The 12,984-nt window shown below is 48.6% G+C and overlaps 1 protein-coding gene across 1 annotated transcript; it reads right to left on the bottom strand.

The window, feature by feature from the left end:
* Positions 1-1,985: 1,985 nt before the first annotated feature.
* On the bottom strand, positions 1,986-12,131 carry LOC144133752 (uncharacterized). Its single transcript, XM_077666873.1, has 5 exons — positions 12,029-12,131; positions 3,980-4,148; positions 3,131-3,192; positions 2,560-2,777; positions 1,986-2,283 (listed from the first exon to the last, which is right to left on the bottom strand). Exons 1-5 carry the CDS (start codon positions 12,129-12,131, stop codon positions 2,044-2,046), a joined length of 792 nt encoding a protein of 263 aa, XP_077522999.1. The 3' UTR covers positions 1,986-2,043.
* Positions 12,132-12,984: the final 853 nt, after the last annotated feature.

Raw genomic sequence — 12,984 nt, 5'->3', positions numbered from 1 at the left:
AGCGGGCGGTGGTCATCATTGCAGCGTGTGCTGCATTGCACAACATCTGTCTTGAAGAAGCCCTGGCTGCAGACGAAGACGACACTACTGATGACCCTGACAACAATGGACCACCTCTGCTTGCCGGGTACTTGGCGGGGACAGGATCCCGCATGACCTACTTGCGTGGTAGAGCCATGCGAGACCGTATAATTGGCCTCTTTGGCACAACCCGTCCGCAGAGGCAAGCACACCTGCAGATGGTGCGGCGACAGCAGCAGCGGCAGCATCAGCGGCAACATCAGCGGCAACAGCAGCACCACCGGCAGTAAGCCCTAGACCATCTGGCAGCTGTGGCTGCAATGGCGAGTTGTCGTAGCCACTCTTGCTACGGGCAGTGCCATTGCCCTCTGCTAGTGCGTGAGCCCCTGTGTGATATGATGCCCTTGGCCACTGGTAGCCACATTCCAGCATTTGTAAATTACTTTTTCTTACGTGTGCTTGAAAGCCTCCAGTGGCAAGGTATGAAGTGCACACACCAACTGCTGCTCCACCGGCAGTGGTCACCAGTACGCCTTTTAGTGCATCAGCAAGCTTGCCGCACAGCTACTGCACTTTCTCGTTCTCAAGTCGAAATACACGCCGAAACAGCTCGTCCAACAAGTGAAATGCATCCTTGTACACCGTCTTTCGCCGTTGCTTACGTCGACCTGCCCACTTAGGCAAACAGTTGCTTGCGGTAACTATGTGTTTGATGAATGTGCACGAGGGAAAAGTGTGGTGTGGAGACTGCTAGGCACCAGTAAAGCGTTTGTTTTTGCACCACGTTTATTCATTGGTCCCAATAATTTTTTTCGCCACAGCTGTTCATACTAGTTTCCCAACTGTAACACACAGCAGGGAAACAAAAGCATGCAGCATCAACAGTGATTTGCATATGCCTTGTCGAGTGCTGCGCAGAGATTGCACAAGAACAGTTGTATCGTACACTGTGGCCAAACGGGCGAGTTGGCTGCACATTTTTAAGGCGAACAGTGCGAAAGACATAGCCGGAAAGCACAGGAAACACAGGATGAGCACTCGTCCTATGTTTTCTTTGCTTTCCGTCTAAGTCTTACGCGCTGTTTGCCCCTTAAAAAAAAGCTTCATCTTGACTGCCAGCTTGAATGCTAGTAATCACAGGTTTGGCGTGTTGTGCATACTTGTAGGCCCGATGTAGCCCTAGTTTGCACTTTGCTGAAACACATTACATAACTGGTGGAATGCACAGCAAGTGCTACACAAGACATTGCTCTTCGTAGATTTTACTGGACTAAAAAACCATGTTACGTGTAAAAGACACACGAGTATCACAGACGATGATGCCAACATGGCTGCGTTTGAAGTTCTAAAGGGACCCACAAAGGAGAGCCATTAACATTGTTGCATCATACCTTTAAAGGCGGAGCTCAAGCGTCCGCCAAATTTTTTTTTGCCTGCATTCAACACTAGTTCAGAAGTGACTTTGAACGAATGCTGGCAAGCCTCATTTTTCCTCGGGTCTACAGAGGATAGAACATGTTACAATGCACACAATGGACACTGTACGGAAAAGCAGGAAAAGTTATGCGAAAAAAAAACGACTCAGGAACATGGAAACAACCTTAACAGAAACAAAATCGAAGTGTTCAGAATTTATCCAGAATCCCCATATTATGATGCCCTTCATAACTACAGTCACTTCAGAACAACTTTGCCCCACATATTGCAATGAAAGAAAACAAGCACTAGAAATTGCACCTTGTGCACCTGCCACAGCTGCAGGTAAACATTTGAAAGGAATGGAAAATAAAAGGGTATAGGAGGCTTTCACACCTGGCAGAGCTTAAATTACATAACTGGAAGAAAATAAACAGTGTGAAGCATCCGGGCCTGCAGATCTTACAAGAAATAAAAAAATTATGCTATGGCACATGGCAGAGATGATCTTGAATTAATAGAAAAACAGAAACCTGACACAGAAGCAGACAATGTAAATAAACAAACACATAAAACAGAAATTTTAACAAGCAAACTAAAAATAGTTCAATGAGTCTGCACCTGGCAGAGAAGTAAATAATGTTCTTGAATAAATATAAACATATGAAGATGTTCTTTCATAAAAATAAAAACAAGCAAATAATGCACATAAATATGAACAATTGAATGTGGTGCAGGTGGCTCAAGCTGCTTTTGTAAGATTAGCGTCAGTAGGGTCACGTTCCAGATGAGCAGCTCTTGCTGACCATTTGACGCCTGCACAGCATCTGTCACCTCCCATATGGCCTGCATGTAAAAATACTTCCAATTACAAATTATTACTGACAACCAATTTTGAGATCTCGCTTAAGCTTTATGTAAAATTTCAGGTGCTGAGATATTTTGGACAAAGTATGGTTGCAGAAGACTCGTGTCAGTTTCATAAACTCAGCTGTCCCAACCACCTCCCACAAGAGGCGTCAAAACAGAAGTAGAGGTGCTCCTCAAAAGAGAGCACTGATATTTATGCTTCAAGTGACGGCTTCGACTCTTCAAAATGCAGTGTGCGCAGCGAGTACACACCTCCAGCATACTCTGCTGAAAAGCAGCGTCCTGGCGGTTCCGGGCGTCAGTAAGGGAATCCAAACGATGCGATTCATACAGCATCTGGCGCAGCACCTTATTGGCCCCATCGTCTCGCCGTCGCTTCCCAAGAAGGCTAGGCGTGGCACGCGTTGAGGGCTGCAGTGGGGGCTCTGGTGTGTGCTGCTGTGAGGGCTGCGGCGAGGGCACCGGTGTAGCTGTCGGGAAAGAAAATGTGCTCATCACGTGGTGGAATACGCAAAACATTTGGTACAATGTGTTAGAGAACTTGACATAAATATACAGGACAGCAATCTTGTGCAGCATTGTAGTAGCATATTTCATGTGCACATTTGCTAGACTGCTAGGAGATGTCACAGCCTCACTGCAAGAGAAATAAACATTCTGCACTGCGTGGCAAAGCCAGAGAGAGATAGTTTTGTGTGTACTGTAGAATCACTGCAGTATTTTGGCTACTGCTGCAAATGCTGCCAGAGAGTATAGTGCTATTACTTTCAAGCAGCTGCCAGAAAGGGTAGTACGGAGCGTGTATAATGGCAAGCCAACTCACGGTCTGTGGGGCTCCGTGTGTCTTGTCGACAACTTGCTGAGGCTCCCCGTTCATCTCCTCTGCTGTAACAGGGTAAAAGGTGCGGCTGATTGGTACTGGCAAACCATGAAACTAAAAGAGCACTAGCAAAAGAGAAGCAATCAATAATGCTCAACCACTTGTCTATGCATTCCTGCCCCTCCTCCGAGACTAAAATACACCACAGAGGGAATAAACAGTGCTAGCAAGGCGCAAGGCACAGACATGTTTTTAAACGGCCGACCCCTTGTTGTTGAGAATCGACGCAAGCTGGATCCACAGCTCGCGCTTTTCAACAGCTGTGTATGAGTTTGTTAGGTCGGCAGAAGCCCGAGCCAAGAGCGGATGGCTCTCCATAAACTCTATTATGATAAGCTCTTGCTCGCTTGGCATTCTTCGTGTTGGCGCCATTTCGGGACTATAATTCCCACTTAGAGAATTGCAGCAGCGAACACAGCGGGGAAAACAAACAGGGAATAGTTTCTGCTCCTCTTTTCGAAAGCAGGGAATAACAGAGAAAAACCTTTGCTCTGAGTTCGGACTAATATGTTTTTACAGGAACCTATGCGTGTGCTGCGCTGCAGCAACTTGTAGCACAGCCAAGAACGACCGAAAACGAGCAAGGTTGTTAGCGTGCGTCCAACCGCCTTGCTTGGTTCTTGCTCCTTCCCAACTGAATCATTTGTGCCAGAGGTTTATGAAGCCAAAAAAGTTGATTTTATCCAGCAAGCCGTGCTTCGTGGACGCCTTGTATTTGCTAAAGTGAAAGAAACAGAACCCAAATCATATGCTTGGCATGTGGCATTTTTTAAACCAATAACACAGGCTTACCTCAAGTTGTCTTCGTCGATTTTCGGGCCCGACGTTTCGTGCAGGTTCCTTTCTGGAGGCCCGTGACCTTCACTGGCTTCGATAATTGTTATCCGCTCACTTTGGACAACCAAATAGAACCTTGATTTCAGACAACGCGTAAAAAAGCAGGAACTAGCCGTGGGATCAGCTGTTTTTTAGAAGGCCGCCATGTTCAGTGTTTACATCTGCCAGCGCGCCCTCATGGCAACAAAACTTACCCACGAAAGCAGTTATTTGCAAAAGTGAATGTCCTTCTTGTTTTACTTCATGGCAGTGAGAGTGAAATACACTTCTTTGCAAATAAACTCTTCCGGGGCGGCACCCTACTAGCCATTGGTTGATTCCGCATTCAGTCACGCGTTGACGTCTCGCCTTGTCGTCATGCTGTCGTCATTTTGACGTAACGCTCTACAACTTTAGAGCGAGTTCCGTAATTCGGGCCCAGGAGTATTAAGAAGGGTGAGGTGGCGTTCCTGGGCCAGACAATGCAGGAGGCGGCCGGGTTTAAGGGTTTGTGGGTAGCCCCGGAGTGTGTGAGGGGCATTAAAGTCACCACCAAAGAGGAGATGGGAGGTAGAAGGAAGAGAGCGAAGGAATTTGCCCAGAGCAGAGAATAAAGAGGAAGTGACAGGGGGGTTGTAAAAAGACAAAAGGACGAGTGAGATGCGAGAAGAAGGGTGGTAATAAACCACACAAACTAAATATTTAAGGAGGGTGGAGGGGATGTCAATTTGCTCCACGAGCACGTCACTGCGTACATAAATAGACGCAAGTGGTGTGGCCGTAGTGGCATAGTAGGCGCGGTATCCTGGGACATTGCGGGCCGTCCGGGTCTCCTGGAGGAGAAAATGAGGCAGAGAGGGGCGGATGAGTAGATACTGGTGGAGGGGGGTCTTATTGTGGCAAAGAGTTCGGCAGTTCCACTGCACAATTTAAAGGTCCTCGCCAAACGCCATTATGAGAGTGGAGAGGAACGCGATGGTACGCGTTCCTTCTTTTTTGCCGGGGTAATGACTCATGGACGGATTGGAGCATAGATGTGAAAGATTCCAATTGCTTTGATTGTGCGTGGAGGGTGGTAAGAATCTGGAGAACCGAAGTTTCCAGCTGAACCAAGCGAGTGTGATGTGCCTGTGTGGTGGTTTCAACAAGGTCAGCCAAAGGGGCGACCTGGGCGCTGGAGGAGGGACTGGGGAACGTGGCAAGGTGCTCATTTGGCTTGCTAAGCTGGGAGGTAAGAGAGGAGGTGGTTGTCTGGAGGGTTTGAGTCAAGGCATGTATCTGCTCTTGTAGATCATGGGAAATGCGCTGCTGCTCTCGCTGTTGGCGTTCCAGCATTGCGAGCCGGAGGTCGAAGGAGCGGCTCGCGTCAGTCAAGGATGGAGAGGGTGGTGTAGTGGAAGAGAGGGACGCTGGCACCGAGGATCCTTTAACTATGGCGGCGAAGGAGCCTAGTGGCGACGTGATCGGAACTGATGGATATTCATGATTAGAGGAGGAGGAGGAGGAGGAGGAGAGGGTGGTAGGTTGAGTGGCCCGGCGCAAAGCTAGGCGACGGAGGTATGCAGCTTTAGCACATTCGCGTTGTTTAGCAAGGAGGAAGGGGCAAGTTGGGTCGAGGGAGGGGTGGGTGTTCACCTGGCAATGAACGCACCAGGGCTGGGCACACACATGAGCGGAAGGGTCAGCGGGTAGAGGAGCAGCACAGCGACGGCACTTTGCCGGAACGCTGTGCTGGGGGCATTGGTGGGCGCGGTGGCCTAGAGTGAGACAACGGGTGCAGGTGGGAGGCTTAGGTTTATGAGGACGGCATCGGAAGGCAACGCGTTTGAAATATACAAAGTGGGGGATGACGGTACCAGCGAACGTTATGAGCACTGATTGAGTGGATCCCATCATGCGAGAAGCGAGAATATCTGTTTTGAAAGATTCTAGATCATGCATGAGCTCATCAGTAGTGAAGTGGCCACCGGCGTTATGGATGACGCCGAGGCATGAGATGGGAGGATGGGGGGAATAAGTTTTGATGCTGACAGGCTTACCGTGAAGGTGAAGGTTCGTGATAGAAAGTAGGGGGTGGGCGGTGAGAGGAGAATGAGCTTTTAAAAACACAAGGCTTTGGGCTGGCTTGGCCTGAAGGGTGATGTCTGCACTGGTCTTGGAGGAAAGTTGTGCAGCGGAGGTGACTGCGGCGAGCACGTCGTAGAGAGGCAGCTTGGGATTGAGGGTACCAGGAGGGAGTTGTATGCCAACAGTGATGAGCTCGGAGCGGGGTCGGGTGGCGGAAGCAGGCTTACGGCTGGCACCAACGGTGCTCCAGCCGATTTCCGGGGATAGAGTGTCGTCTACCGGGGACGCCATCAAGTCCATGTCTGCCGACGAATCGTCAGCCTGAGGCGCAATCTGCGACGCTGGTGCCGGGCTGCAGGTTTTGGTGTCAGCGGGTAATGTGGCTGGTGTAGGCGCGGCGGCACCGGCGGCGTCGACGAACGCAGGCGGCTGCGACGCGTCTATGGGCCCAAAGGTGTTGGCGTCCCTTAGAGCGTGGAGTTGGCTAGCAGTGGACGCTGCGGCGACGACGAACGCCGCCGGCTGCGCCGCGGCCGTCGATCCGGAGCTCCCAGCGTCGCTCACAGTGTTGGTTGCGACAAGATTTTGCGCGGTGGCGTGGGCGGTTGGAATAGGCCCCGCGGTGGCGGCATCAGTGGGTCTGGGCTGCAGGGGCTTCGTCAGACGCTGCATTGCAGAGGTGCAGGCGCGGCGTGTTAGGGTTAGCGAGGCGCCGCGCCGCTTCAGACTTTTGGAGGCGCTTGGAAGGCCAGCCCGGCAGCGGGCCGTGATGCCGATGGTATCCACGTGCTTCGAAAGCCTTCCGGAAACAATGGAGAGGAAATCCAGGGGCGGGCGAAGCTCTGGACTAGGCCAGGGACAGGTGAAAGCGGAGCACGATAGGCAGCCAGCTAAACAGGGCGGCGCCACCTAGCGGGTTTCCGCTTACTCATATAGTCCTTCCTCCACCACGACTTCGCAGGTGTAGCATTACCCCTGGACTGTGGTGTGAATTGATGCGCTGCACGAAGTATGTGCTCTGCAATAGAGAGTTTTAGTTTCACGAACGTACCAAGTTTACGTACGCAAACGTGAGAAGTCTACGCAGCATACGCGCATGTCGCTTCAAACCCTTTTAGTAGCACGTACGCAACAGACGCCGCGCGTAGCCGCGCGTTTTTCCTAGCGCCACCTACTGAGAGATGCAGACACTGCTGTAGCCACTATAAGACAAGACGAGTCAAAGCGAAGCCAGTCGAACTGCGTCGGAGCGGTGCTTCGTTAGTCTTAACAGCTGCGAAATCGCCATTATATCTGAAAAACAAAAGCTATTTGTCGCTTGAAACATTATGCAAGGGTAAGAATGGGCAAATCGAAGGCGAATACAACAGTTTAGAACACAATATCGCGTCGAGGGATTAGCGACGAAGTTTGTCAACGCTGCGTACGCAAGCAACGCAAAGACCGCAACGTAAAAATCAGAATCGCACGTACGTACAAGAGGCTCGCGCATACCCTTTGCGTTCTGCGCATGCGCACTGGTCGCCCGTAAGAGCTCCACGTACGTGAAGCGTCTACGTACGTGAAACGATCTCTCTAATAATGCACACAGTTCTGTTTCAATATGAATAATATTGCTGTAGGATACGAAAGACAGCTCTAAATTTTTCCCAATCGGCACATGATGATTGCCACCGTTTGTGATATGGCGGCCTATCAAATTCCTCTTCAGCTTGCAGTACTATTGGGATGTTATCACCGCGTGGAATTCTTTTATAACTTTCCAAACCAGGCATGCCATTTGGATGGATAGGCCTATTGTTAAGTCAGTTGAGGAATATGCGCTTTGTGTGGAGCTACAGTATGTGGGTTCATGTTTGTTAAACAACAGTGCGTCAAATGATAGGAGATTTTTATTTGTCGGCCTAGCGCATGACAATGGGAGTCGCCCCAGAGTGTGTCGTGGACGTTAAGGTCGCCTAGTACTAAGTATGGTTCCGGAAGTTCATCTATTAAACATTAAAAATCCCTAATGCTTAAGTAGTCATGAGGAATGTATAAATTTTTACTAGTCCAGCAGAAAGTATGTAATGTAGAGATAGAGCACCAAGAGATGTTTTAAGCTGTAAGTAATGACATGCAACTGACCTATGTACTATTATTGCCACACCGCCTGGTGACGTACGACCGTCGCAGCGGCCATTGCGTAATAAAGCACATTGCTTCAAAAGTGTTTGTTAGAGGCATTCAGGTGCGGCTCCTGTACTTAAGAGCAGTATCGGTAGGATTGAAACATTAATTTTCTTATATCATCGACGTTACGTTGCATGCTTCCGACATTCTATTGTATTATTTGCTTAGCCATAATTTCCAAGACATATGCTCTGTATACAAGAGAGCTTCAAAACCCGAAGGTGGTTGGTTTTTTGAAATATGGCAATGAGGTTCTTGCCTCGCAGAATGATATGTTTTCTTTTACCTTAAGAGCTTTGATCTCCTTTTTATTCTTCCAGACCGGGCACATATGCGAGTATCATGCATGTTCGCCCTCGCAGTTTTCACAGCATGGAGTTGAGCTGCAGTTGTCAGCCGGGTGGTCTGTCGCCAAACAGGGAGCACACATCTGTCTGCCCCGACAATTCCGAGAGCCATGTCCAAATCGTTGGCGGTTACAGCATCGGCGAGGGTTGAAGATGTAGTGTCGGACATCACTCTTTCCACATCAAGTTTCCACAGAATTGGGTAAGATGCTTGAAACATTGTGATGGTCATATTTAGTCGGAATTTTGATTCTCTGGACAGCCCATGAGCAATAAAGCTCTAAGCACTCAACCACCAGGAACCCCTTTTCCCCGCGCACAGCGCTGCCACGCACGGCTAAACGTGGGTCCTCAGGTCCGTGGTGACGCACTGCTCCCCAACATGCACCTGCTGGTATGTTCCTGCGGATGTGGGAACCCGTGGTGTCGCAACTCACCAACATCTGTATGTTGCGGATTTCCCTGCGAGAATTTTTACTCTCTTTTCCCCACCAGTACTTTTCAGTTCGTCCACACAGAATTACGAGCATCTATCACATTTTCTAGAATTATCTGCCAGTTCTATGGTGTGTCAGTTAGTTTTAGGGGCACTGAGCACAAATTTTAGGGTCCCTGTATTTTGATTACTAGGCTCTAAAGACAAAGATGCTGTTGTCACTGAAAACTGAAAATTTACAATCTAATAAGCGCTAATTTAACACTGGTGTCACCATCAATGGTTCACTTATCAGGCGAATTGTGGTGCCTTGACGCAATTTTTATACTCGGGTCCTTTCATATTGGGCTGAACCACAGTTCATGTCAACAAAGTGATAGCCCTCTTTGGTGTAAACGGGAATAGCTTCACTGGAGAAGAGGGAAAAGTTTTATTCTAATTTTCACAGCTATTATCAGGTCTGTTGCAACCGAACAATCGTCAACATAAACTAAAAAAATTCGTGGAATACATTTTCACTGCAAATGTAGTTGCCCTGAGTGTCCATGAACAGCCGCTCTTCCTACAGCAATTCCTTGACTAGAATCGACCGAAAAAAATTTTCCGAGAGGAAAGTGCATGTGGATAGCGTAGGAAAGGCAAAATGCAGCCTGCGATTAGAGCAAATGAAATGCTTATAGTAAATGAAATAAACTGTAAAATATGCAAAACCGCGTTACACAAGAATATGTCTCGCATATTTTGTCCATGAAAGGCACAGATGTGTGTGTTCTGCTTAACACCTGATAGGATGTTCGAGCGCATGAGCTCTCGCAGCTGGACAGCAGCCAAGCCATTCACCGCGTCCCGGCTCTGCGTAGATGCGTCATGGATAAAGATCCTCCGCTGCTTCAGTTTAATATTTTACGGAGAAGTTTAAAGAACGTTCGTGTAAGAAGACTCGTACCGGAAAGTGAAGGGGGAGGACTTCAAATGCACTGGAGCGCATGTATTCAGCGGCCAAATTCTGATGCGTAGGCAGCGACAGTTTTCGTTTGAAGCAATGTGTGCATGCTGTGGTCTAGGTGAAAGGGCTCCACTCCCAGTTTCCAGAAATTATTTTTCTCTCCTCGGAATCATTGAAATCTCAACAAAGCCCATGACCATAAAACGACAAGGGGGTTTGCAAGCTTTGTCTCCGGCATGCCAATGGCGCTCCTCTCGGCGCGGCGGAGGGGTGCGCAATAAATTGCTTCACTAAATGCATTGCTTCACTGACAGCAGGGTTGAGCGAGCAAAAGCGGCCGCTTTAATTTTCCCTCCCATAAATTATGAAGACTGAATGGGAGAACCGACATTTCCAGGGTTTGCTATCTTCTTCAAGGTCCTTTAATCCAACAGGCGCTCTTCAGCTTATTCAGGCTAGCAGCCTGATGGAATAGAGATATGCAGCGCAATTCAGATGCTCCAAAATCCTATACGTTCATAGATGTCCTTTCAGTTAATGTAGAAAAATTAGGTAATTTTCGCCACTTTACATCCTCTTCAGTGTTCAAACGCACTTGATTTTCTAATTACTGACCAGTGACCGTGCTCTTTAAAGGCGACGATTTAAGTTTCCTTCCCTCTGATACCTTTTCAAACAGCAATGCTTGCTTCTTACCATTGCAGCCTCGTTGTTACAAAATCTCAGCGCTCTTTTTCCCTCCAAGTCGAGCAAAGCTTCCCTTCAGAGTAACAGAGCGCCAGCTATACTTGCCATTCCAAAGCTGATGGCTCACAATAAATTAAAATGGATGATACACCGCCAGCAGCCGCTTCACAGTGTCGAGCTGCATATCGATTTCATTGTTTCACTTTCACGTCTACTTTATGGCGGCGAAAGTCTGCGGTTTGTAGCAGTCACATGTTTCTGCTTTAAACACGTCAGCTTGCGCCTTTCCATTCAGATCTAGAAGTAAAAGTGTAACAGTCGCTGATAAAGTCCATGTAAAACATTTTGACGTTTCGGGACTCGTACAGATTCCTTGCTCACATTGAGGCTGAAATGGGAAGCTGTCAAAATTTAAATGCGCAAAATATGACGTAATGATTGCATGTGCAGGGGTGGCATCGTCCCTTCCTTCTGGTTCATAGTAACAGGCGCCGTTTGAATGAATGATGACTGAAGCAAAAGGCGGGTCGTCAAGTTCCGCGGGGAAGACAAGTGATGGTTCCCCTAGCCTCTCTATTGACGGCTTCCTGACGATACCACTGAGCCCTGGTTGACTGTCGATCGTAAATGTAGTTGGGCAATGAGGCGCGGTTGCAAAATCGCTCTCACCAAATGTCGTTCGAAGTGGGAGCGCGCGCGACCGGTTTTGAGCGCAATACGTCTGATTAGCCCCAAAGTCTGCATCGCCTTCTTTTTACCCTGAAAGAGCCAGGCACAGCCCGCTCCGGACTAATGGATCGAGCAACCCAGAATGTTCAGTTTCGAACATTCTTGAAGTGACGTTGCAGATAGTTGGAGACGGATTGGCGTTGCAGTAAATTCATGACGTCCCCAGCCTTTGGCCACTAGCGTGAACGTAGTTATGCTCACCGAAAGCTGTAGTCCGAAAGACATAGCATAATTGGCGATAATATCTAAGGCTGACTGTAGCGCCGCCGCTTGAGACAGCAGGCCATGTTGAGGGCTCCATACCGTGATGTCACCAGCGTACAGTATAAATTTCGCATCCGGGACATCATGTAAGCGCCATGCAATGTAAATGAAGGCGATATCAAACAACTTTGATGACAGTACCGAGTCCTGTGGTACACCACGAACAAAGACAAATGATAATATGAGGTCACCACTGAGGCGTATGGCAAATCTTCTGCCTTCAGTGAAGGATTCTATAAGACTGCTAACTTGAAGAGAGAAATTCAGCATGTCAAGCGAGTTTAGAATGGCTGCATGAATTATGTTATCGTGAGTATTTTCGATATCCGCGGCGAATACGGTACGTACTACATTGTGACTGCGGGTTGATGACAAACCTTGCGACGCTAGGACAGCCAAACCATCTTCTGTACCGAAGAATGGACGGAAGCCGATTTTGGTGGGGTGGTAGAAGCCAGCCGTGGTGCTCTCGGCAGCCATGGGGCTAATATTTGCTCTTTAAGCTTGCACAGAGTTGACATTAGGGGAATAGGCCGGAAGTTGCCAAGGTGCGTTGGAGGCTACCCTGGTTTTGGAATTGGGTTCACATTGCAAATTTCCAAGTCTCAGGTACTGAGTAGAATGGAAAGTTGGGCGAGTTGGTATGCGTTCATATTGGGTGGAAAAAACAGCGCGAAAGGGACGGCAGACAAAGAAGAAGGAAACCTTGTGGTTTCCTTCTTCTTTGTCTTCCGTCCCTTTCGCGCTGTTTTTTCCACCCAAAATGAACTCAGGTACTGAGTCGTTTTTCCATGCTTCGTTAAGGGTGTAAAGAAGTTTAGGGAGGACTGTGCAACTCCGGTTCTCGTACACCTCGTATGAGATGGCATCCGTACCGGATGATGTCTACCGTTTAGCCTCATCTATTGCTGCAAGCAACTCAGGCGAAAAAAAAAGGACTCCAATCCCTATGCGTTGGCTCCTGATGTCAATTTGTATACGTGTGCTGGAATCCCGGCAAAAGTTAGAAGTGGTAGCTGAGGGGGGCAACGCATCATATTTTGGAAAAAACTTCCCCTGCCGCTTCTCTGGCGACATCATCCGGAGAAAAGTTAGCTGCGAAGCATGAGGTGGTAGCTGCGTCGGGGCGAGGGTGACCTTGTTCCATAGCACGAGAAATTCATCACAGAGATTGATTCGACAACAGTGTCGAAAACTGCTCACATCAGGCATACAACCGCCGTCGCGAGAGATCGCGTTCATATCTGTGAGCCTTAGCAGTTATATAGTTAAGTCTTATACGTGCCTTTGCTGATGTGGGATTGCGTGAGGCTGCCAGCACGGCCTGTCGGCG

The sequence above is a fragment of the Amblyomma americanum genome, chromosome 5 (assembly GCF_052857255.1).
Source record: "Amblyomma americanum isolate KBUSLIRL-KWMA chromosome 5, ASM5285725v1, whole genome shotgun sequence".
NCBI lineage: Eukaryota > Metazoa > Arthropoda > Arachnida > Ixodida > Ixodidae > Amblyomma > Amblyomma americanum.
Note: the sequence above shows the minus strand (reverse complement) of the source record. Positions and strands in the feature narration are given on the sequence as shown.